The 22,783-nt window shown below is 48.8% G+C and overlaps 1 protein-coding gene across 1 annotated transcript; it reads left to right on the top strand.

The window, feature by feature from the left end:
- The first annotated feature begins 10,926 nt into the window (after positions 1–10,926).
- Positions 10,927–15,034, top strand: LOC146067912 (uncharacterized). The gene is made up of 2 exons (XM_083179209.1): positions 10,927–11,114; positions 13,788–15,034. Exon 2 carries the CDS (start codon positions 13,834–13,836, stop codon positions 15,022–15,024), a length of 1,191 nt encoding a protein of 396 aa, XP_083035335.1. The 5' UTR covers positions 10,927–11,114; positions 13,788–13,833; the 3' UTR covers positions 15,025–15,034.
- The last annotated feature ends 7,749 nt before the right edge of the window (positions 15,035–22,783 follow it).

Consider the following 22,783-nt stretch of genomic DNA (forward strand, 5'->3'; position numbering starts at 1 on the left):
GCGTGGCGAGCGCACGCGGAACGTGTCCTCCTGACTTTTCATACCCCCACTAGGAAGGTCGACATGGGGTTCATCAACAGCATCATTAGGTTGACAAACACGTCAGCGCGGAGTTGATTTTATAAAGTGTGGCGAGCGCACGCGGAATACATGTAAAGCAATCTGCGTGCACTCACCACACTTTATAAGATCAACTTCACACCGACGTGGATAGTGGAGGTATGAAAAGGCCGGGAGGAGGCGTTCTGCATCCCCTCGTGGGGCACGCTGCGCTCGCCATGCTTTGGGTGATGTGGATAGTGGGGGTGTGCCAAATCGCATTCGGGCATGGTGCCTCGCTGTGCTCGGCACACTATTCTATTCTCCCGCCACACCCTAGTGGATGGTAGGGCATGAAATACCGCCTGTCGGCTCAAAAAAATTGAAAACAGCATGTTGACCTTTTGACTGTCGACCTTGTGTTTGTCAACCTAATGATGCTGTTGATGAACCCCATGTCGACCTTCCCCTTGTCGACCTAGTGACCATATACCGACTTGGAATACCTACAGTAATGATATCCAGTTATAGGGCGAGTGAATAGTTGGAAGTGTTTCTGCCATCGACAATGACGTTTGATTGTATGTGACCATAGCTTGTGAACCATCAGTGTTCTTTGTGTGTACATGTGCATAAGGGTGCGAGCAGTGGTGCAAGTAGAAAAAATGTTTTAGTGGTACTGTGTTGCTCGCCGAAGGCGCGCGGCTAAAAATGGGTGTGGCTATGGGTGTGGTTATGGGCGTGGTCATATGGCACAAGGGGGAGTGGCTACATAACAAAACTTTAGAACACAATGACATTTCTGCTTGGGCTTGTGCATTGCATCCTGAACACAAAATGTAGGGGCCAGGATCAAAGTGTAGGAGCCAGACAAACCGTAAATAGGGATATTGCACGCCGGAGGCGCGCGGCTAAAATCTACACAGGACTGCCTGTTACATGTCACACACCCAATACATATTACCCATGCCCAGGGGTGCTGGAACGTTTTTAGGTTGGGGGGGGCAAGATATAATCTCATTTTGGCGCCCCCTAAATTGCTATATGTTACCCCCTGATAGCAGTAGCCATCCATGTGGGCGGGCGGCAGGGGCTGGCTGGCAACTTTCAGCCTGGGGGGCAAGCCAAGTAATCGGCCCACCACCGCCACCACTCCCTCTCATGTACCCCCCCCCCCCCCCCAAAAAAAAAATAGCCGCCGGAAGCCTCCTCCAGTATCACAGAGGCAGTGACGCGATGCGGGTGAATTCATGACCCCGCCTCCCCACCCCCCATGAATCTAACTTGCCTAGTTACTAGAAAATAATGTCTAATTGGATGCAGTACCTTTAACAACAGTTGTACAATATAACTGTTATTACATACTATCCCCCCTCCAATACATTAGCAGATGAATCCCAACAAATGTTTACATCCCCAGTAGTTACACACAGTGCACATTTATTTGATCTAATGGGCACACTGTCAGATCATACACAAATTAAATATAATGCTGTGCTTGGCTCTCTTACCAGACACAGGACAGTCCCCTGGATTCCTACCCCGAGTCCACTTCAACCACACAGACTGCTGCGGCTCCCACCCACTTTCCTGCGCCACAGCTGCCAGCGCACAGGACCTCTGCCGTCCGGCTCTTCCATGTGACGTCAGACGCACGGGCAGGCGTCGTCATGATCATCCACTTGCCCGTGCTTCACTGCCCACTCTGTCTGAGACAGCAGGTGGGGTGGGGGACTCCCGGCAGGTACGCGCACGGGATGCTGCTTCCAGAGCATCCTAAGCACCTGAGCCCCGCCCGCCATGATCAGTAATATAGGCGGACGGGTGGGAGGCTGAATCAATGCTTAATCAGCCCACCGCCCGCCCGCCTATATTACTGATTAATCAGCCGCCCGCCGGCGCCGAGCAGGAATCCGATAGCGCCGCCTCAGTAATTTGGGGGGGGGCAAGCTGCCCCCTCGCCCCCCCCGTTCCGGTGCCACTGCCCATGCCATAATGCCCGTTACACATTATGCCACACATCGTAATGCCCATTACACATGCCACACACCGTAATACCTATTACAAATAATACACTGCTTCCGGACGCATTTCCATTATGTATTAAGGCCCCATAGAAGCCTATTGGGTTCTTTTCACAACCTTCAAAGATATTCCATCCCTCCTAGCATCCATCACATCAGTCATGTCCTTCTGCATATGTGAAAATGGGGGGATGCACTGGTCGACTGGGATGAAGCAGTGGGTGACAGTGGGAGAGACAGGCGTTGTCTGGCACAGGGTGACAGATAGTGGGTGACAAGGAGGGAGAGGGTGACAGGGAGATATCGAGTGATAGGGAAATATTGGGTGACAGAGATAGTGGGTAACAAGGAGATAGTGATGATGAAGCTGGTGGGTTATAGGGAGATAGTGAGGGACAGGAAAATAGAGGGATATGGAGATAGTCAGTGATAAGGAGATAGTGGGTGATAAAATAGTGAGTGACAGGGAGATAGTTGGTGACATGGAGATTGTGGAGGATGTAGTTAGATGGTGATGTAGCTGGTGGGTGATGGCGATAGTGGGAGACAGGGAGATAGAGGGTCATGGAGATAGGTGACGGAGATAGTGGGTGACAGGGAGATAGTTGCGTATGTATCTTGTGGGCGACAGAGATAGTAGGTGACAGGGAGGCAGTGTGTGATGGAAATAGTGGGTGACAGGCAGATAAGTGGGTGATGTAGCTAGTGTGTGAAAGGGACACTGTGGGTTATGTACCTAGTAGGTGACAGAGATAGTGGATGATATGGACATAGTGGGTGACAGAGATGGTGCGTTACAGGGAGATAGTGGGTGATGGAAATAGTCGGTGACAGGCAGATAAGTGGGTGATTTAGCTAGTGTGTGACAGGGAGATAGTGAGTGATAAAGCTAGTGAGTGACAGAGAAAACGGATGAAAGTGGGTGACAGGGACATAGTGGGTGAGGTAGCTAGTGGGTGACAGGGACATAGTGAGTGATAAAGCTAGTGAGTGACAGAGAAAGTGGGTGACAGGGACATAGTGGGTGAGGTAGCTAGTGGGTGACAGGGACATAGTGGGTGAGGTAGCTAGTGGGTGACGGGGACATAGTGGGTGACAGGAATACGCCATGCACCGTAATGCCCCTTACACTATACACAACACACCGTAATGCCCCTAACGCTATACGCCACACACCGTAATACACCTTATATTATACACCACACACCATAATGCACCTTACACTACACACCACACACCATAATGCACCTTACACTACATGCCACGCACCGTAATGCACCTTATACTACATGCCATGCACCGTAATGCACCTTACACTATACACAACACACCGTAATGCCCTTAACGCTATACGCCACACACCGTAATACACCTTACATTATACACCACACACCATAATGCACCTTACACTACATGCCACTCACCGTAATGCACTTTACACTATACATAACACATCGCGTTGCCCCTAACGCTATACGTCACACACCGTAATGACCAAAGAGAGAGACAGAGAGGGTCAGAGAGAGACAGAGGGAGAGAGAGACCAGGGTCAGAGAGAGAGAGACAAACCAGGGTCAGAGAAAGAGACAGACCAGAGTGAGAGAAGCTCCAGGTAGGGCTGCGACAGAAATTCCGGGGCCCAGTACCCTAACATCACTGGAGGCCCCACCTCAGCACACATATTATATTAGATGTGTTTTTGATTGTGAGTTAAGCGGAGTACGTCCTACGCGATGTTTATAACCATAATGCTGATTGTGGCAAGGCGGAGGGGGCAACTGCTGGAGTTGGTGGCATCATTTATGACTGGCGGGAGCATGCACATCATCACCAATATTTAGCATACACACACAAAGAGATATTTTAAACAATATCGCTCAGAATGGGCTAAATGAGTAATATCAATTAAAATATCACTTAGTGTGTATTAGGCTTAAGTGAGAGGTTGAGAGGTGAGAGAACGGCCTGGGGGGGGGGCAGGGACAGATAGAGAGAGAGAAAAAGAGAGAGAGAGACCAGGGTCAGAGAGGGAGAGACCAGGGTTAGAGAGAGGGACCAGGGTCAGAGAGAGAGAAAGTGATAGACCAGGGTCAGAGAGAGAGACCACGGTGAGAGAGGGTGAGAGAGAGAGACAGACCAGGGAGCGTGTTCTGTACAGTACCTCTGGCTGCTCCTGCCGGGGATGGCACAGCTCCTCGAGTCCCGATGAAGCCATACTGTAACTGTCTGCTTCCCTTCCTGGCCTGCACTGAAACAGTCTCTGATTGGTCCAGTGTCCTGTCCTGCTGATCTCAGTGCAGTCACTGGGTCCTAGCTCCTGCACTGTTTAGGGGTTGGCTTCCGGGCTCCCTCTGCTCTCTCTGCCAGAATATGTAATGCTACTCAGCAGATGGGGAAAGGCTGCTCATCGCTCTATGAATCTGCTCCTGTGCTGCTCTCCCTGCTCCTCGACAGCAGGAAGAGACAGACCGCAGGGAAGGAGAGAGGCGCAGCGTTATGAGGTCACCACCAGTCAGGAACAGAACAGACAGACTAGTGCTAACAGCATGGTCAGGCTGGATTCAGCCTCTGCACGGCACTAAACGCTGGCGACTGTGACAGCCTTCCACAGTGGCAGAACGGTCTTCAGTGCGCATTGTGCTACCTTATAGTTACGCCACTCGAAGGGTCTGTAACTGTTACAGAACATAGGGCAATAGCAGTGCACAGAGGTATGTGTAATGGAGTGACAGAACATGAGAGCGAGGTTACAGAACATGGGGGGAGGGGGACTGTGTGTCGCAATGCCTTCAGTAATCCCCCAGTGACATGCATAGCGGCGCAGCACTCAGAGCACTGACCTCCTCCGATGCCCGGTTTCTGGCTCCAGCGCTATATAGCTGGGGACAGGATTGCGCAATTTCTCTTGTGTGCCAATGAACTCAGCTGTGGCACTGTGTGGGCTTTACGGCAGCCGCGGAGAGGCACAGCGTAGCCGACTGCAGCAGCATTATGAGGCTTCGCAGGGTCTGTGCGGGCAGAGCTTGCTGTCGGGTGGAGCTTGCAGTGTTCCCTGACGCCTGGCCGTACTGCAAGTGCACTATAACTGCAGGAGAGGAGACAGGAGGTCCTGTGCGCCGCCTCAGGCACCGGCTGGGCCACGCATGCGCAGTGAGTGTCGGGGGTCATTTGTTATGGCGGTACGGGGTACCGGCACCATATGTTTTAGCGGTACGCCGTACCACCCCGTACCGCCATACTTTCACCCCTGGGTGCGAGGGCTGTGTGCTGTGTCCTTCGTGTAACCTCACTCTCAACCCCCCAACCGAAATCATGCTCAGAGACAGTATGTGGGATTGAATCATTGGCCACAGTTTATTAATACCTCTAAATACATATTGCAGGGGAGGGACAGAGAACGGTGGGCAAGGCAAGCTCCCGATCAATTACCTTCATTGATTTATGATGTAGGGGCGTGCCCCCTGCCTATGCTGTAGGCCCTTGGCTACGCCCCCCCTGTGGGCCAGCCCCTGCAGATCACCCCCTGCCTGGCGCGCAGCCGGACGGCCTGCCGTCGACAGCTAGAGCCTGGCGTGCGGCCCGACCGAGGGTGAATCTGCGAACCTCAGCTGGCTCCTCCTGTCCCGATGCCTTGCGCACCGCTTCTTCCCGCCACTGAGGCCCCCTTGACCTGCCTGGGCCGAAAAACCCCCACCCTGCCATATGCCCTTAGCTCATGACTCCAGCGCCTCCTGCAGTGCATTGTTGAACAGGTCTATGCCGACCTCTGACAAGTACACCCCATCGCCCCTGTATAAACCCACCATCTTCTGGTTTATATCCGGGTGTCGTATGACGACTCCCCCTAAGGCCTCGACGCATCTCCCGACTGCTACGTTAATTTTCTTCCTGGTCCTTTCCACTGCCGCTCCATTGCGCGCACCCCGCCAGGCTAGCCTGGGAATGATGCTGGACCATATAATGCGCAATTCGGGCCAGCACCCTTTCACCCGTGTTAGGTCGTCCTTTATTACTCTCTTAAAGTCCACGGACTGTATTTTGCCCAAGTCATTGCCCCCCAAATGTATGACCAACACTTCTGGGTGGCCCGTAGCTCTCTCCGCGCGCAAGAGCACTTCCCTGAGCTCGCCCCACCTCATCCCCCTTTTTCCGAACCAGGAGATTCAGCCGAACTGAATATGTCTGAATGCGGCCCTGACTTCCGCCCAATGTATGTAGGAATGGCCCACGATCCATATGCGCCTTGCCTCTTTTGGCCCTGTGGAAAAGGGGGAGGAGGGTGGCGATGGTAATTTGCTGCTGCATTGTTCGTGACTGGCCTAACATAAAGTTTGTAGCGATCTGACCTCCATCTGCCTATAGCCCTAATTTCGTCCGGCGCCCGGCCTGCCCCGGCAGCTGATGTTGCTGCGCCGATTCTAAATGAGTGCGTGCTAAACTTTCCGGCTTCCCAGCCGCTGGCCGCCACGCACTTCCTCAAAATTGCTGCAAACTGGTACTTTGTCAGCTGTGACCCATTGCAGTGTACCAAGAATTGCTCCCCGCATTCTGGCCTGACTTCCAAATAGTCCCGTACGGCTGCCACCGGGCATGTCAATGCCTCGCTGTGTCTGCACAGCTGTACCCAGTTTCCCTTACCCTCCTGATCCGTTTTGGATCTATGCACTTTACACAGCACCGCGCTGCTGGTTACCGCCACGTTCCCGTACAGCAGGCCATCTCCCGCCGAGAGCTTCGCTCTCGCTACGAGTTCGCTAATGCTAAATGCCCCGCTAAAAGCCATCGCGAATGCCGCTCGCAACAACCTTGCTTCGCCCTGATCCCTGCATATTGTGGGGACGTGGCACAGGAGGGTCCTTAACCTTTCCAACGTGATTGGCTCCCTTGGGTCGGGTCTCCTAACTTCTGCCCTTGCCCAACCTCTCATAATTGTCTGCACCATGAAAGACTTTGTCTCGTCCTTCTCGCCAGCCAGTTTCTGGAAGAAAGCTATGCCCGCCAACAAGGCGCCAGCCTTGGCCTTGGATGCCCCCTCCCTCCTTAGTTTTGCTAAGAATCCCAAGATCTGTTGTGGGACCGTTTGACCCCTGCAGCTTACCGCCGCTTGGAATTGTTGCCAGCTTCCCCAGGCGGCCTTGTATGCCTTCCATGTTCTTGGTGCCAGTGACCGCTCCACCAGATTTTCTAGCTCGGGTTGGCAACCTGCCAGAGACAGGAGGGGCATGTTAGGCCTGTTAGGCTGGCTTGCGGTGCTGCTGCCCTGAATGCCTCCCAATTTTGCCTGGACAGTGCGTCGGCTATCCCGTTCTCAACCCCTGGCACGTGCCTTGCCCTGAATGTAATGTTGTACCGCAGACTTTCTGCTACCAACCGCCTCAGCAGCCGGACGACTGGCGTTGACGACGCCCGCTGGCTGTTCAAAGCTTGAACAACCCCCAGGTTGTCGCACCAAAACTGAATCTATCTATTGGCAAGCCGCTCTCCCCAAATGGTAACTGCTACCACTATTGGGAATAACTCTAATGCTGCCAAGTTCCTAGTTAGGCCTATGGCTTCCCATGTGGGCGGCCACGTCTGCGCGCACCACTCCCCTTGCCAATATGCCCCGAAGCCTGTGGCCCCGGCAGCATCTGTAAATAACTGCATCATGTGATTGGGCCGAAACTCGTCGGGCCAAACCCGCACTCCGTTGAAATTCCGTAGGAATTCTGCCCATACCTGCAGGTCCTCCCTGAGTTCCTTAGTAGTGCGCACAAAGTGGTGTTTCTTTGCGACGCCAGCGGTGGCTTGCTCCAGCCGCCTCTTGAATATCCTGCCCATGGGGATCACTCTGCATGCAAAATTGAGGCTTCCCAACAGGGACTGCAGGTGACACAGAGTCACCTTTTTAGCCCTGATGCAATGCCCCACCTCCCTACCCAGCTTTTCAACTTTATCCCATGGGAGCCTGCACTCCTGCCTGATTGTATCGATTTCTATGCCCAAGTAAGATAGGACCGCTTTGGGCCCTTCTGTCTTTTCTGGCGCGATAGGCACGCTGAAATCCTCCAGCATTGCCTGTAGTTCACCCAGAAAGTACCCGCATCGTGGCGACCCTGGCGGCCCTGCCACCAGAAAATCGTCCAGGTAGTGTGCTATCGCCCCTGACCCTGTGCGCTCCTGCCAGCACCACTGCAAGAAAGTGCTGAACGCCTCGAAGAAGGCGCATGATATTGCGCAGCCCATAGGCAAACATTTGTCTATGAAGAAGTATCCGTCAAAGTTTAGGCCCATAAGGCTAAAGCTCTCCGGATGCAGGGGAAGCAACCTAAAAGCTGACTCGATGTCTAACTTTGCCATCAGTGCTCCCCTGCCCTGTGCCCGTATCATCTTGACTGCGGAGTCAAAAGACTGGTACTGCACAGAACATTCCTCCTTGTTTAACGCGTCGTTCACTGAGCCCCCTTCGGGGTGTGACAGGTGCTGAATGAGCCTAAACTTACCCGCTGCCTTCTTTGGGACCGGCCCCAAAGGTGATATGATTAGCCTTGGAACTGGCGGGGCTAGGAATGGCCCTGCCATCCTTCCCAGTGCCAGTTCCTTAGTAATCTTCTCGCACACCAAACCCGGCTGCTCCCTAATGGACTTTAGGTTTGCTGAGCTGCCCGTGGGTGCGACCTCCCTCGTGATTGGAATTTTGAAACCCTCCCTGAAACCCTCCCGCAGCATTTTGGCTTCCCCCCTTTTAGGATATCTGGCTAGCCACGCCAGGATCCTGTCAATGTTGACAGGACTAACTGCTTTTGTTAGGTCCTGGCACTGTGGGTACTTTTTTCTTGTAATTACCCCCTTGCCTGGTGCATTCTTTGGCTGCGTGGTTAGCGCCACATGTGCTGCATGCGTGTTTGAATTTGCACTGAGTGCGGGTGCAGCGCATGTCGTTAAATGCCCAACATTTAAGGTCTTGCTTCTGCGTGCTAGGCCTCCCTGCTGCTACCTTTTGCGGCGCTGCTGCCTTTTCTGCTAGGCCTGCTGACTGTGCGTTAAGCCATAGGTCTACGTCCCTAGTGCCGAAGTCTATAGGCTTCCTGCCCGCAGCCTTCGCCCTGAAGTCTTCGTCATATCTACGCCATACTGAGCCCCCTTGCTCCTTGTATGCGTTGTAGACGAAATCCGTGTATCGTGATAGGCCTAGCCATGCCTCGGGGTTGGCCTCCGTATAGCACGCTGTGTAGGCGAACATGCCACTAAGCCAATGCTCAATAGTTTTGTAGCTATCACCCTGCGTCCCCCCTTTTGGCTTGGCCTTCTCCTTATCCCTTAGTCCTGCTGCTGTTAAAGAACATATATCTTTAAAAGCCCCTTTTTCTATCTCCTTCCTGGTCACAGCTGGCAAGTGTGCCGCTACTGACCCAAATGCGTATCCCATGGCGGTGTTGCCTTGCACAAAAGATGCCACCTTATCCGGCTGTATCCCGCCCAATTGTTCCCTGACCGCGTCCGCCCCTGGGATGTTACCCATCTTGCTTTTCCATTTGGCTACTGCGGCCCTCAATTGTTCCCTTAAAACCCTGCACGCCTCATCCTCATCTGACTCTACGGGGCCCTCCTTTAAATCGAGGTCCCCCTGTGACACGCTGCTGGTGTGTGGGCCCCCTCCCGGTGTAATACTTGTACTTAGCAAAACCGTACTGGTCGCCCCTATGACATCACCTGTGGCATTGCTAACTCCCTGAGCCCTGCCTGGTGTAATACATACATTTTGTGAAACAACATCATCTACAGCATTGCTAGCATTCTGGCTATTGCATACATTTCCTGGTGTACTACACATGCTATGCTGGTTATCGTTAGTGACATTTGTCTTACCAATCCCATGTACCGTCTGCTCCGCTCCTGCGTTGATAGCTGGAATGTTCTTCTCGCGTCCCCCGTCACCTGCGCCGGACAGAGCGCAAGGAGGTGACCGAGCGAGTTGCGCCTGCTGGGGCGTGAATGTAGAAGCCACGCCGACCATAGCGGAGCCCGTGCTTTGCTGCTGGCCTCGCTCTCTTCTGCTTGAGTGCCTGTCATGGTACCTTCTTGGTGTGCTGTAATATGGGCTTCTTCTCCTCTGCGGTGACATGCGGGGGGTAAAACGGTGCTCTGACCCGTGGTACCTGCGTGTATGATTGCTGCCGTGGGAACTTTGTGGACTCTGCCGGCTTCTGCTGGCCCCCCTCCCCCTGCGCAGGAAATCCTGCTCTTCGCGCTGGCAAGTGCGCTCCCGCCTTTCTGGCCGCCGCGTGCAACTGCAGCTACGACGGCCGGTCCGCTCAGTGCGGGACCTGGGGTGATGATGCCTGCTCCTTGTTGGTGATGCCACGGGGGACTGGCGCTGATGTGACCGGTCCCTCCCTGCCATGCGCAGGAAAGGTGGCGACCCCCTGTCGTGGTGTGATGAGGATGCGGCTGTGGTGGTGGTGGGCTGCGCCAAGGCAGCATACAGCTGCGTTGCTGCCTGCTGAACCCACGCTGCTCGTTCCTCGGATGTGCTATGGATGCGATGCCACTGCTGTGTGAAAGGTAAGTTGGGGCTGGCCAGGTGTGAGGTAATGCCCGGTAATTGTGCCCCGCCGTCGGACTCCGGCCTGTCCGATTCTGCCACTGCCGGCACGTTGTCATCAATTGTGGCAATCAAACTGTTGGGCACAGGGCTTGGTGCTTCAGCGTTATTTTCCAGTGCTCCTGCTGGGCGCTTTGCTGCATTGCGGCCACCAGGTGGCGCACCCTCCTGCCGTGTACCTTTCTGCTGCTGCTGCTGCTTCCGACTAGCAGCTCTCTGGTCTCCCTTGCTGCTGGGCTCCTCCCCCGTTTCCTGCCTGAAACGCTTGGGCTGCTTCCTGCTTCTGGACGGTCTGGGTGCTGGGATCTCCATGCTGCCTTGCGCTATCTGGATGTGGCTGCTCTTCCGGACCCTTAAGGCTGCTGGCTGTATAATGCTGTTGCCCAGCAAGCCCCTGCGAAGTTCTGGGCAGAGAGGCCGACGCTGTGCCGCCGGGTGACTCAAGGCTGCTGGATGCTGCTGGGCAGGTAAGCTGGACTTGCCTTTGTGCTCCCTTCGTTCTGCCTCGGATCGGAGCTGGGTGCTGCTGCTGCCGGGGATGTGGTGCTGCTGCTGCCGGGGATGTGGTGAGTTGCCTTGCTCCGGAATGCTGTTAGATCTGCTGCCCGGCCGTGCTCTGTGGAGGAATGCTGCCTCCCCCGCCGGCTCTGGCATTTAACCCCTTCCCAGCCAGGCTCCCCCCCGCTCCCCCTGACTGGCTGGCCAGCGTGCCAGGTGTGAAATGGGGGTCAGCATACCTGCCTGCCCCCCCCCCCCTAGCTACCCGCCGTTCGGTCCTCCGTCCGCAACAGCCCCGCCCCCCTATGCCGCTCCGGGCGCCATCTTTGGCTGCCTGCGCTCCCTATAGAGCAGTCTTGCCAGGTTAGTGTTTATCCCTCTGGCGTATTACATTACAAAACATTGGGTCTGATTCAGAAGTACATTGGGACAGATGTATTAAGCTTTAACAAGAGATAAACCCCCAGCCAATCACCTGCTAACTGCCATGTTACAGCCTGTGTTTGAAAAAAGTCAGTAAGGAGCTGATTGGCTGGGCGTTTTTCTCTCCTTATCACTCTTGCATTTATCTCTTGTTAAGGCTTAATACATCTGCCCCGTTGTGCCAAACAAGCAATGAGTGATTGACACTGTCACTTACTGCTTATTCACTAATAGAGAGCCTTGAGATGCCAACTAGTATGACCTGACCAAAGTGTCTGTCACTTTGTCAGCCACTGCTATCTGGTGTCAGCAGCAGTGGTACCAGTGAGCCAAGCCTGAGAAGAGACAGGACCAGCTTAGACTCCTGATACTGTCTCATTGTCAGTAACAGCTGCCAGCGTGTCAGTGTTAAGCACCAATGTCACCAACAATTTTGACGATTGATAGTTAATGCAATCCCCGCCAATAATGCAATCCCTGCCACAGCTATTTATATCACTCCACCCTTATCTGCCCAATCTGGTGGGAAAAACTATTTGGTAATGTATGGGAGCAAATGACAATCACCCAATCTTAAGGAGTGTAACCAGCTTTACTCTCCTACCCCTTTCACACAACCTAATTTCCCGGGTTGGGACAGCAACTAGCGCTGGTGTGTAAGGTTCCCGGGCCAAAATCCTTGCAAAAATTGCCGGGATTCCAACCCTGCTATGGAGCAGGGTTGTTCCTGGGTTCAACCCGGGGTCCTGGCCAGTGTGAAAGGGATAGGGGGTACTTACCCGAGTTGCCGGTCCTCGGTGTGCTGTCAGGTCGGGGATCCACACAGGCGGCGGGCGCAAATGACAGGAAAGGAGGTGGATGAAGATGACGCAGCTCTCCAGTGCTCTCACTGCCCCCGGAGAGCTGCATCATCTGCACCCACCGTCTGACCTGTCATCTGCGCCTGCCGTCTGTGTGGATCCCCAGCCTGTACCGAGGTCCAGCGACAGGGGTGAGTACTCCCTGCCACGAGCACGCCTCCTCCCTGCCTCATTCCTGTTCCCTTCACACACCAGAAAATGCAGGGACTTTTCTGGTGTGAAAGGGGCCAACCCAGGAATGGCCAGGCATGATCCCTGGGCCATATTCTCGGGTGGGTCCCTGCATTTTCTGGTGTGAAAGGGGTATCACAGAATGTATGGGGCAGTGGACTTGACTGGGTCTGCCTACTGGCTAAGTAGCACTGTGAGTGTGACATGCAGAATTAACAAAACATTGGTACTTGCATGGGTTTTGGGGACTGCTACTAGCATATTAAGGCTGGCATAAAGGCAGAAGAGTGGCATTGGAAGTGCTCTAACTGGTTGCCCAGGGGGGAGAAAGCACCTACCCCTGAGTCTGTCCCGTGTGATACATGAGTTTATCATGTTTTTTTTTTTTTTTTAAACAGACTTGTTCATACTTGACCATCCCAGTGGGCATGGAGGGAGAATACGAGCCATACGATGGGATGGCGTACACTACAACAGTGTCCATGTCGACATAGACACCAAAAAAGCTTGTGTTAACCTTCATGTTGACAATTTGCTTGTCGACCTCTTGGTCATGTCAACTTAATGGTGTCAACCTTTTTGATGTGTCGACCTGTTGATTGTCTACTAATAGTGGTCGACCTTTTGATTGTCAACCTAACAACCCATACCCCTATGGCATACCTACCAACGTTGTAGCTGCAGAAATAGGCCGCGCGAGCATCCAAAAAGGGGGCGCGGCTTGTGCAAATGAGGGGCGCGGCTTATGCAAATGAGTCGCGTCCCCATTTTCGGCCCGGGAATAGACACTGTGCAATTCTGTCAAATTGGGGGGGGGGGCTCCCAACTGGCACACACCCCCCGCAGCGGGACACCTCCGGCCGCGGGTGGGACAGCGGGACAGGACCCGATAATCGGGACTGTCCCGCTGAAATCGTGAGTGTTGGGAGGTATGCTATGGGGATGGTAGATTTCTACTGAGGGGCACTGATGCACATGTGTTGGTTATTCTTCCACATTACTCACAGTTACTGTACTGTTTTTTCAGATTTTTGGTATATTTAATGTTTACAACTACTGCATTGCAAGTGTTCTTTCTTCAGTGAGCTTTCATAGAATATAAAACTAGTAAGACAATTTGGATATCAAACAAGATAGAAATAATGTGTACAGTTTCTCCTAAGCTAATGTGTCATTAATTTTTAACAGATGACCCAGTGATCGGTACGTAAACATCCAGCTTCCCAATTTAACCATGAAAAATTCAAGTAGTAAAACTAAGAATGACAAAGAAGGCAATACAGTAAATTCCAAGCCAAAGAGACACTGCAGAAAGACAGAAAATGATTCTCCAAAGGAGTTACCGCACAGGAAGCTCTCTCGCATAGGAAAGGCTGTGAATGAAAACTCTGATACAACAAATACATGCACTAAGGATCAGGCTAAGTTTTCTTGTGAGCATTGTGCGAAACAATTTAACAGAAAGCCAAACTACATTGTGCATCTGAGAACTCACACTGGAGAAAGGTCTTACATATGTAGTGAATGCGGAAAATGCTTTACACAAAGCTTCAGTCTTTTTAGGCACCTGAGAGTTCACGCAGAAGTTAAACCCTACACTTGCTCAGAATGTGGGAAAACCTTTACACAGAACGCACATCTTATCACTCACACGAGGATCCACACAAGTGAAAGGCCCTACTGCTGCAGAGAATGTGGCAAACATTTTGGCAGCAGTTCAAACCTGGTAAAGCACAGGAAAGTTCACACAGGAGAAAAATCGTGGCATTGCACTGTGTGCTGGAAGAGTTTTTCCTGCAGCACACAGCTTCGAGCGCATTTTAGAGTCCATACAAAAGAGAAGCCATATATGTGCAGTATGTGTGGAAAAAGCTTTAGCAGCAACTCCAACCTGGTTACTCATCAGAGGGTTCATACAGGAGAAAGGCCATATGTTTGTACAGAGTGCGGCAAACGCTTTACCCAAAGCTCCGCACTTTTACAGCATCATAAAACTCATGTCAAAGAAAGACCCTGTGTGTGCCCCGAGTGTGGAAAATGTTACACAGATGAAACCAGCCTCGGGAGACACCAGAAAATCCACACAGATGAGAAATTATTTACATGTTCGGAGTGCGGAAAAAGTTTCAGTGGCAACTCCGCATTGGTTAAGGCCCCCATACACTATACAATTTTGGGACGATTTCATCCGATTTCGGCACTTTGGGCCAATAACCGGATGAAATCGCCCCAAAATCGCAGGTGTGTGATATATGATCCGATCCGATGCGCGGTCCCGTGCGCATCGGACCGGATCATGGAGGTCGGACGGTCAGCACATAAGATCATCCGACCTCCCTGTATGCTATGCATATGCCTGCCCACCTGTCAGGCATATGCATGCAGACACCGGGGGGCGGGGGAGCACGGCGGGCAGACACACTGACCTGGCCGGCATGCTGTGATAACAAATAGCAGCGCTGCCGCTGCGGGACGGGACGCACAGTGGCGGCTATTAGATTTTTAAAATACCTGTCAAATGACCGGCCGTACTGTGATTGGCTGAGAGCTCTCTCAGCCAATCACAGAACGGCCGGTCATTTGACAGGTATTTTGAAAGTCTAATAGCCGCCACTGTGCATCCCGCAGCGGCAGCGCTGCTATTAGTGATCACAGCATGCCGGCCGGGTCAGCATCACTCGCCGCACCCGGCACCCGCCGGGAACTCATTTGTGAGCCGCCGCCCGCCCCCACTACTGCCGCCGCCCGCCCCCACTACTGCCGCTGCCCGCCCCCACTACTGCCGCCGCCCGCCCCAACTACTGCCGCTGCCCGCCCCAACTACTGCCGCTGCCCGCCCCACTGCTCCTCACCGCCCTGCAGCTCCCCATTTGTTTTACATGTGATAAATCGCAAGCGATTTATCACATGTAAAAACTGGCTCATCAAGTGCCAAATTGTATGTGAGCCTCCCGGGGAGCTGCCGGGTGACTCACAGGAGAAGTGGGTCCGACTTGTCCTAAGGACAAGTCGGCCTAATGTATGGGGGCCTTTAGACATCAACGTGTTCATTCGGGGGAGAGGCCTTATACCTGTGCTGAGTGCGGGAAAACATTTAAACACAAATCTACTGTTGTAAGGCACAGTAAGGTTCACATGGAGGATATGTCTATTGTTTGCACAGACTGCCCAAAAATATTAAATGATGGCTGGAGCCTTTTAATGCACAAGAAGACACATAGGGGGAATTTACTAAAGGAAATTTGTAAAAAATAGGTGTATTTTTATCCAGAAATACACTTATTTTTGACATTTACTATCCCGAAAATATGTCAATTCGTATTCGTATTGATACGAATATGAATTGCCATATTTTCGGGATAGTAAATGTCAAAAATAAGTGTATTTCTGGATACAAATACACCTATTTTTATACTTATTTTTTACAAATTTCCTTTAGTAAATTCCCCCCATAATGAAGAAAAAGTTCAATAATATGTTTAATTGGTATATATGCTGTGGTTTGGCTTTCCTACTTGCCACACTCATATAAAGTATGTGATAATGCTTTTATTGTAGATGTTGCCATGCCCTAACAATGAATACATTCATTTAAACATGATGCTCCATCGACCATAACTATTTACTGTCCGTTCCCCTCAGTTGTTTCTGCTGTAATTTGGCCCTTCTCCATAGTGTATATGCTGATATACCATACATAAACACTCACTACCAAAGCCACGTGTTTTATAACGTGGCTACTGCACTCAGAGCCGGCCCTAGCCTAAATGACGCCCTAGGTAAGATTTTGGCTGGTGCCCCCTAGCACCGCCACTAGTTCCACCTCTGACCCTGCTCCGCTTTCCCAGCACCATCAACCCTCATTATAGCAGTCATCATTTTGGTGCTCCTACCCGCAATATTTTAAATAGAAACAGCGCACACATTCGGTGCACAGCCCAAACAGGGGTGTGTTCTTGCTGGGAAGGGGCATGGCCACACAATAGTACCCGCAATTCAAATTATGCCACACAGTAGTGCAACTTTATTCACATTATATCATGCGATGGTGTCCCTTATTCACGTAACATCACACAGTAGTACCACTTTACCTTATGTACATTACTCCTCACATTATTCACATTATACCCTTAGAAAAAAATCCTGAGAAAATATTGTATTTTAAGCACCTCCATGGCCACACTGCAACCCAGCACAAAGCAGTGCGTGCTGGGCAGAGGAAAAGAGCTGCAGCTGCTGCTGTCACATAAGGGGAGGGGGCCCGGGGCCCCTACTGGGCCCTTCCATCAGACTTTGGCCTGGGTAATTTATACCACCTACCCCTTTCTCTCGGCACCCCTGATATTACCACACAGTAATGCCCCTTACACATGACACATATTATTAATGTCCTTATAACCATAATGCCCCTTACACATTGTGCCAACCTTTATTAATGCCCTTCATACACATAATGACACACATAATGCCCCTTACACATATGTTGCACATTATTAATGCCCTTATACACATGACACACATAATGCCCATTACACATATGTTGCACATTATTAATGTCCTTATACACATGACACACATAATGCCTGTTACACATATACACAATAAATGGTTTGTGACACACCCACTGGCGAATGATATTCACTTACAAAAGTAAGTACATGATTGAAGGATCCAATAAATGTTCTATAATAAAAACAACAAAGAGACCATAGTGCAATACTGTAGGGCAACTGGATAAATGAAATTCAATTATTGCACTCACAGACTGGATAATTAAATGCGCATGTCAAAAAGGGGTCTTTTCCTGAACCCAGATTTTTGCGAGAATTTTCCTCCAGTTAAGTTGACCTAGAATGCTGAAAAAAGGCCAGATAGTGCAATACCAGGGAGGTAACATAAAAACAATTTATTGATACACTCACAAGAATAAAAACAAATAGGCATATCACCCAATCCTGGGTTAGAACGATCCGGTCCTGAGGACAGACATCCCAGTGTGTAGGTTCCCCCACAGATGACTACGGGTAGTTCCCTCGTCCGGTCCGTTCGGTAGCGACAAATGCTTGAGCGCGCTTTCGGGCTAACACGAGCCCTTCCTCAGAAGCAAGTTGTCGCCATCGAGCGGGGCGGCTTCTTAAATTCCCCGCCGATGATTAGAAAGATCCCCCACAGCTGCTTCTTCCGCATTGTGGAACCGGATGTGACGTATGGATGACGCCGCCGTACACCAGTTCTCGCGTCTTGACTTCCTTGTTTGCGTTCCAGCTGCCGCGCGGCTTCCTGTCTTTTGGAACGCACGGCCATTTTGATGGGGGTTCTTTCACAATTGACGCTGATACTCCATTTTTCTTATTGGTATAGTACCAGTCCATAAATGTCCATTGATTATACCCAAAATATAAACAATAGAACAATAATATTAAGAATAAAAGTAATTAAAACATACATAAAATTCCAATGTATAGGTAAAAAGTGCAAAGTGCTGTAAACCAGTGCTTAAAGGAACCATTTTAATTCGAAATCACCATTGAGACCCATAGGTACTAAAGTTTTTAATTTATATATCCATTGCATCTCTGCCTTTGCAAGGCGGACCTCAATATCATTGCATCGCCAATTTGGATGTATTTGCTGGATTCCCCAAAATGATTTAATTTGACAAGGGTCACAATGGTGATTTTTCTTAAAGTGGGCTGACACAGTGTGACATTCAAAACCTTTTTTAATATTGTAGACGTGTTCTGATAGTCTGATTTTTAGACTTCTGGTGGTCTTTCCCACGTATACTAACCCACATTTGCATTCAATACAATACACAACGTTCCTTGTATTACAGGTTAAAAAATCTCTAATAGGATAAAAAGTCCCTTTCACTTGGAATTCCTTTATTTTACTAGGTCCCTTTGTGGCTTTGCACATTTGACATAGGCCGCAACGGTGGAAGCCCTGACTGCGGATGCTACTTCTTTTTGGTGCATCTAAAGCACTCCTTACTATGGCGTCTTTAATGGTTTTTGAACGTTTATATATAAAATGGGGGACCAAAGGGAGTTCAGGGCCTATCACAGGATCCTTTAAAAGGATCTTCCAATTTTTTTTAAAAATATTTTCTACTTCTTTGTGTTGGCAATGGTATTGGCTGATAAAGGACCATTGGGAACCATCATCCCTCTCTTTCTTGTTTTTATTATCCTTGTGGATCAGAGAATCTCTTGTGATGTTATTGACTCTTTCCCTTGCTGTATTAATTAAAGTTTGGGGGTAACCTTTTTCTATAAACCTTGCTTCCATTTCTTCAGATTGTTGCTGGAAGACAATAGGTTCTGTACAGTTTCTTTTTACCCTGAGAAATTGCCCATAAGGGATTGCATCCAGCCAATTACCATGATGCTGGCTGGTTTTGTCTATAAAGCTATTTGAATCTGTTGTTTTGCGAAAAACTTTCGTATTCAAATTGCCTTCTTTTACATATAAACAAAGATCTAAGAAATGTAATTCTTCTTTACTCATAGAAAAAGTCAATTTGATATCTTTGTCATTGATATTCAGTGATTCACAAAAAGATGTTAATTGTTCAGGGCTTTCATCCCAAAAAAACAATACATCATCGATGTAACGGCGCCAGAGCACCAGGCCCGACCCCAGCACCCCCCCATGCCATATGGTACTTGATTCCCAATATGCCATGAAGAGGTTGGCGTAGCTGGGGGCGAACCTGGTGCCCATCGCCGTACCAACCTTCTGCAAGTAATAGTGGCCGTTAAAGTAGAAATAGTTGTTCCTTAGAATGAATCTAATTCCGTTAAGAATAAATTCCTTCAGTTCTTCTGAATAGTCTGAACTGTCTAAATAGAATTTCACGGCTTCCACTCCTTGGTCTTCCTGTATAATGGTATAAAGGGTTGCCACGTCTGCGCTAGCCATAATATACCTTTCTTCCCATTTTATTTCACTGAGAACTTTAAGAACTTCATTCGAATCTTTTAAATAAGAATTAGTCTGTTTCACAAGGGGTTGTAGGTAGTGATCTATCATGGCAGATAAATTTGCAGTGATACTATTTGTCCCGGAGACTATCGGTCTACCTGGGGGGTGGAGGGGGTCCTTATGAATTTTGGGTAGGACATAAATGGTTGGTGTGGACGGATATTTTACATTTAGGAACTCAAACTCGGATTTAGTTATTGCCCCTTTTTCCAGGGCCTGTGTGGTAAATTCTACCAACATTTTAGTTATTTTAGGTAATGGGTCATTTTTTAATCTAACATATGTTTTACCATCTTGCAGTTGTTTATCAATTTCCCCAATATAATCGGCTATATCCATGAGTACCACACCCCCCCCCTTATCTGCAGGTTTAATTATCACTTCTTTCTGCTTTTTCAAAGATTGTAGTGCCTGCCACTCTTTTCTAGTTAGATTACACTTTTTCCGTTTTTTCTTTAGGACTTCTTCCACCTCCTCTAAGACTATTTTATTAAAACAATCTATGAAGGATCCTCGTTGGTGTGTGGGGTAAAATGTCGATTTGGGACGAAACTCGGACCCGGATGGACCTCCGGTGTCGTTTGTTTCTGTCCCTTCTTTATTTAAAAAGAATTTTTTTACAGTTAATTTTCTTATATATTTCTGTAACTCCACAAAAAAGTTAAAATCCTCAGTTTTACTCGTGGGGCAATATTTAAGACCTCTTTTAAGGACTCTTTCTTCATCTCTAGTTAAGATTTTTTTACTTAAATTAAAGATTTTTGTACCGTTATCTTTACCTTTATCATTAACTGGTTCCGTTTGTGTATTTAAAGATTTTTTTGTTGTTGTTGTTCGGTTCCTATTCCTAATATTTTTCCCTCCTCTTTTACCACGTTTTTTTCTATGTTTGAAATTGTGTTTAAGGACATGTTTTGGAAAAGATCTCTCCTGAGTTATCTTCTCCATCTGTTTCTTGGAGTGCGGTCTAAAAAAGAAGGGGAACCTTGTTGGGTTTCCTGTAACGGGGCATACCGATTATGGTGAGTTGGTTCTTCTAGATCCTCCACAAATTCTCTATTCGGCCACCTTGATCTAGAATTAGACTCATTTTGATGTCTATTCCTAGGAGTAAAAAATCTTTCTTTAATAGGATGGTTATTGTTATTACTACGCCAATTTTTTAAATTGGTCCTGTCTGATTTTGTCCATTTTTTGGTTATCTGTTTTCCTCCCATTTGACTTTTGGGTGGTGGTGGACCTTTTGGGACAGTGGGGACTGTGACTTTAGGGGGATTATTCCCCTGTGATGATGTTGGGGGAGTATCAATGGCGTTAAGATCTCTCAAATATTTTTTTCTCTTCTTTTCCCTTAACTCTCTATTATCTTTAGATAGTTTTGACATTAATTCTTTTTCTGATGATTTAAAGTCTTCTAATTCTTTAAAGGGGTCTAGACGTTTTTGTAATCGTTCTAACTCCTCATTAATGGAAGTCAAATTTTTCTTACGCTCCCGTATGATTAAGCCCATTAACTTTAGGCTACATTGTTTAAGGACTTGTTCCCAGTCTTTAGTGAATTCATCACTGGCATCGGTTAAAGAGGCCAATTTTTGAATTTTAAGACCTTTAGGTACCAAGTCCTCTGAGAGGTAGCGTTCAAGAGTGTTGACCTCCCACCAACAGCGGTTTTCTTTGAGTGTTAGAGTTTCTAATTTTTTCATAGCAGTTTTTAGATCACCCCCACACTCATCTATACAAGAATTATCCTTAGAAAAAATACCATTTAGGAGTTCATTTCTATTATCTCGAAATGATAACATTTTTAAATGCAGCTAGGAATATGATCACACTAGGTGGAAATTTGGCAATAACAGAGTAACAGGTGTATGATCTCCACAGCGCAAAATATCACAATCAGCCCAGGGTGATACACAATAAGCTTCCACCATAAAAAGCTTTTTGAGAAAACATGCACACAATAAATGGTTTGTGACACACCCACTGGCGAATGATATTCACTTACAAAAGTAAGTACATGATTGAAGGATCCAATAAATGTTCTATAATAAAAACAACAAAGAGACCATAGTGCAATACTGTAGGGCAACTGGATAAATGAAATTCAATTATTGCACTCACAGACTGGATAATTAAATGCGCATGTCAAAAAGGGGTCTTTTCCTGAACCCAGATTTTTGCGAGAATTTTCCTCCAGTTAAGTTGACCTAGAATGCTGAAAAAAGGCCAGATAGTGCAATACCAGGGAGGTAACATAAAAACAATTTATTGATACACTCACAAGAATAAAAACAAATAGGCATATCACCCAATCCTGGGTTAGAACGATCCGGTCCTGAGGACAGACATCCCAGTGTGTAGGTTCCCCCACAGATGACTACGGGTAGTTCCCTCGTCCGGTCCGTTCGGTAGCGACAAATGCTTGAGCGCGCTTTCGGGCTAACACGAGCCCTTCCTCAGAAGCAAGTTGTCGCCATCGAGCGGGGCGGCTTCTTAAATTCCCCGCCGATGATTAGAAAGATCCCCCACAGCTGCTTCTTCCGCATTGTGGAACTGGATGTGACGTATGGATGACGCCGCCGTACACCAGTTCTCGCGTCTTGACTTCCTTGTTTGCGTTCCAGCTGCCGCGCGGCTTCCTGTCTTTTGGAACGCACGGCCATTTTGATGGGGGTTCTTTCACAATTGACGCTGATACTCCATTTTTCTTATTGGTATAGTACCAGTCCATAAATGTCCATTGATTATACCCAAAATATAAACAATAGAACAATAATATTAAGAATAAAAGTAATTAAAACATACATAAAATTCCAATGTATAGGTAAAAAGTGCAAAGTGCTGTAAACCAGTGCTTAAAGGAACCATTTTAATTCGAAATCACCATTGAGACCCATAGGTACTAAAGTTTTTAATTTATATATCCATTGCATCTCTGCCTTTGCAAGGCGGACCTCAATATCATTGCATCGCCAATTTGGATGTATTTGCTGGATTCCCCAAAATGATTTAATTTGACAAGGGTCACAATGGTGATTTTTCTTAAAGTGGGCTGACACAGTGTGACATTCAAAACCTTTTTTAATATTGTAGACGTGTTCTGATAGTCTGATTTTTAGACTTCTGGTGGTCTTTCCCACGTATACTAACCCACATTTGCATTCAATACAATACACAACGTTCCTTGTATTACAGGT

The sequence above is a fragment of the Crinia signifera genome, chromosome 1 (assembly GCF_055691185.1).
Source record: "Crinia signifera chromosome 1, ASM5569118v1, whole genome shotgun sequence".
Lineage (NCBI taxonomy): Eukaryota > Metazoa > Chordata > Amphibia > Anura > Myobatrachidae > Crinia > Crinia signifera.

Excerpts from the sequence above, each read along its gene's own strand:
- LOC146067912 (XM_083179209.1), top strand. The coding sequence starts at position 13,834 with ATGAAAAATTCAAGTAGTAAAACTAAGAATGACAAAGAAGGCAATACA.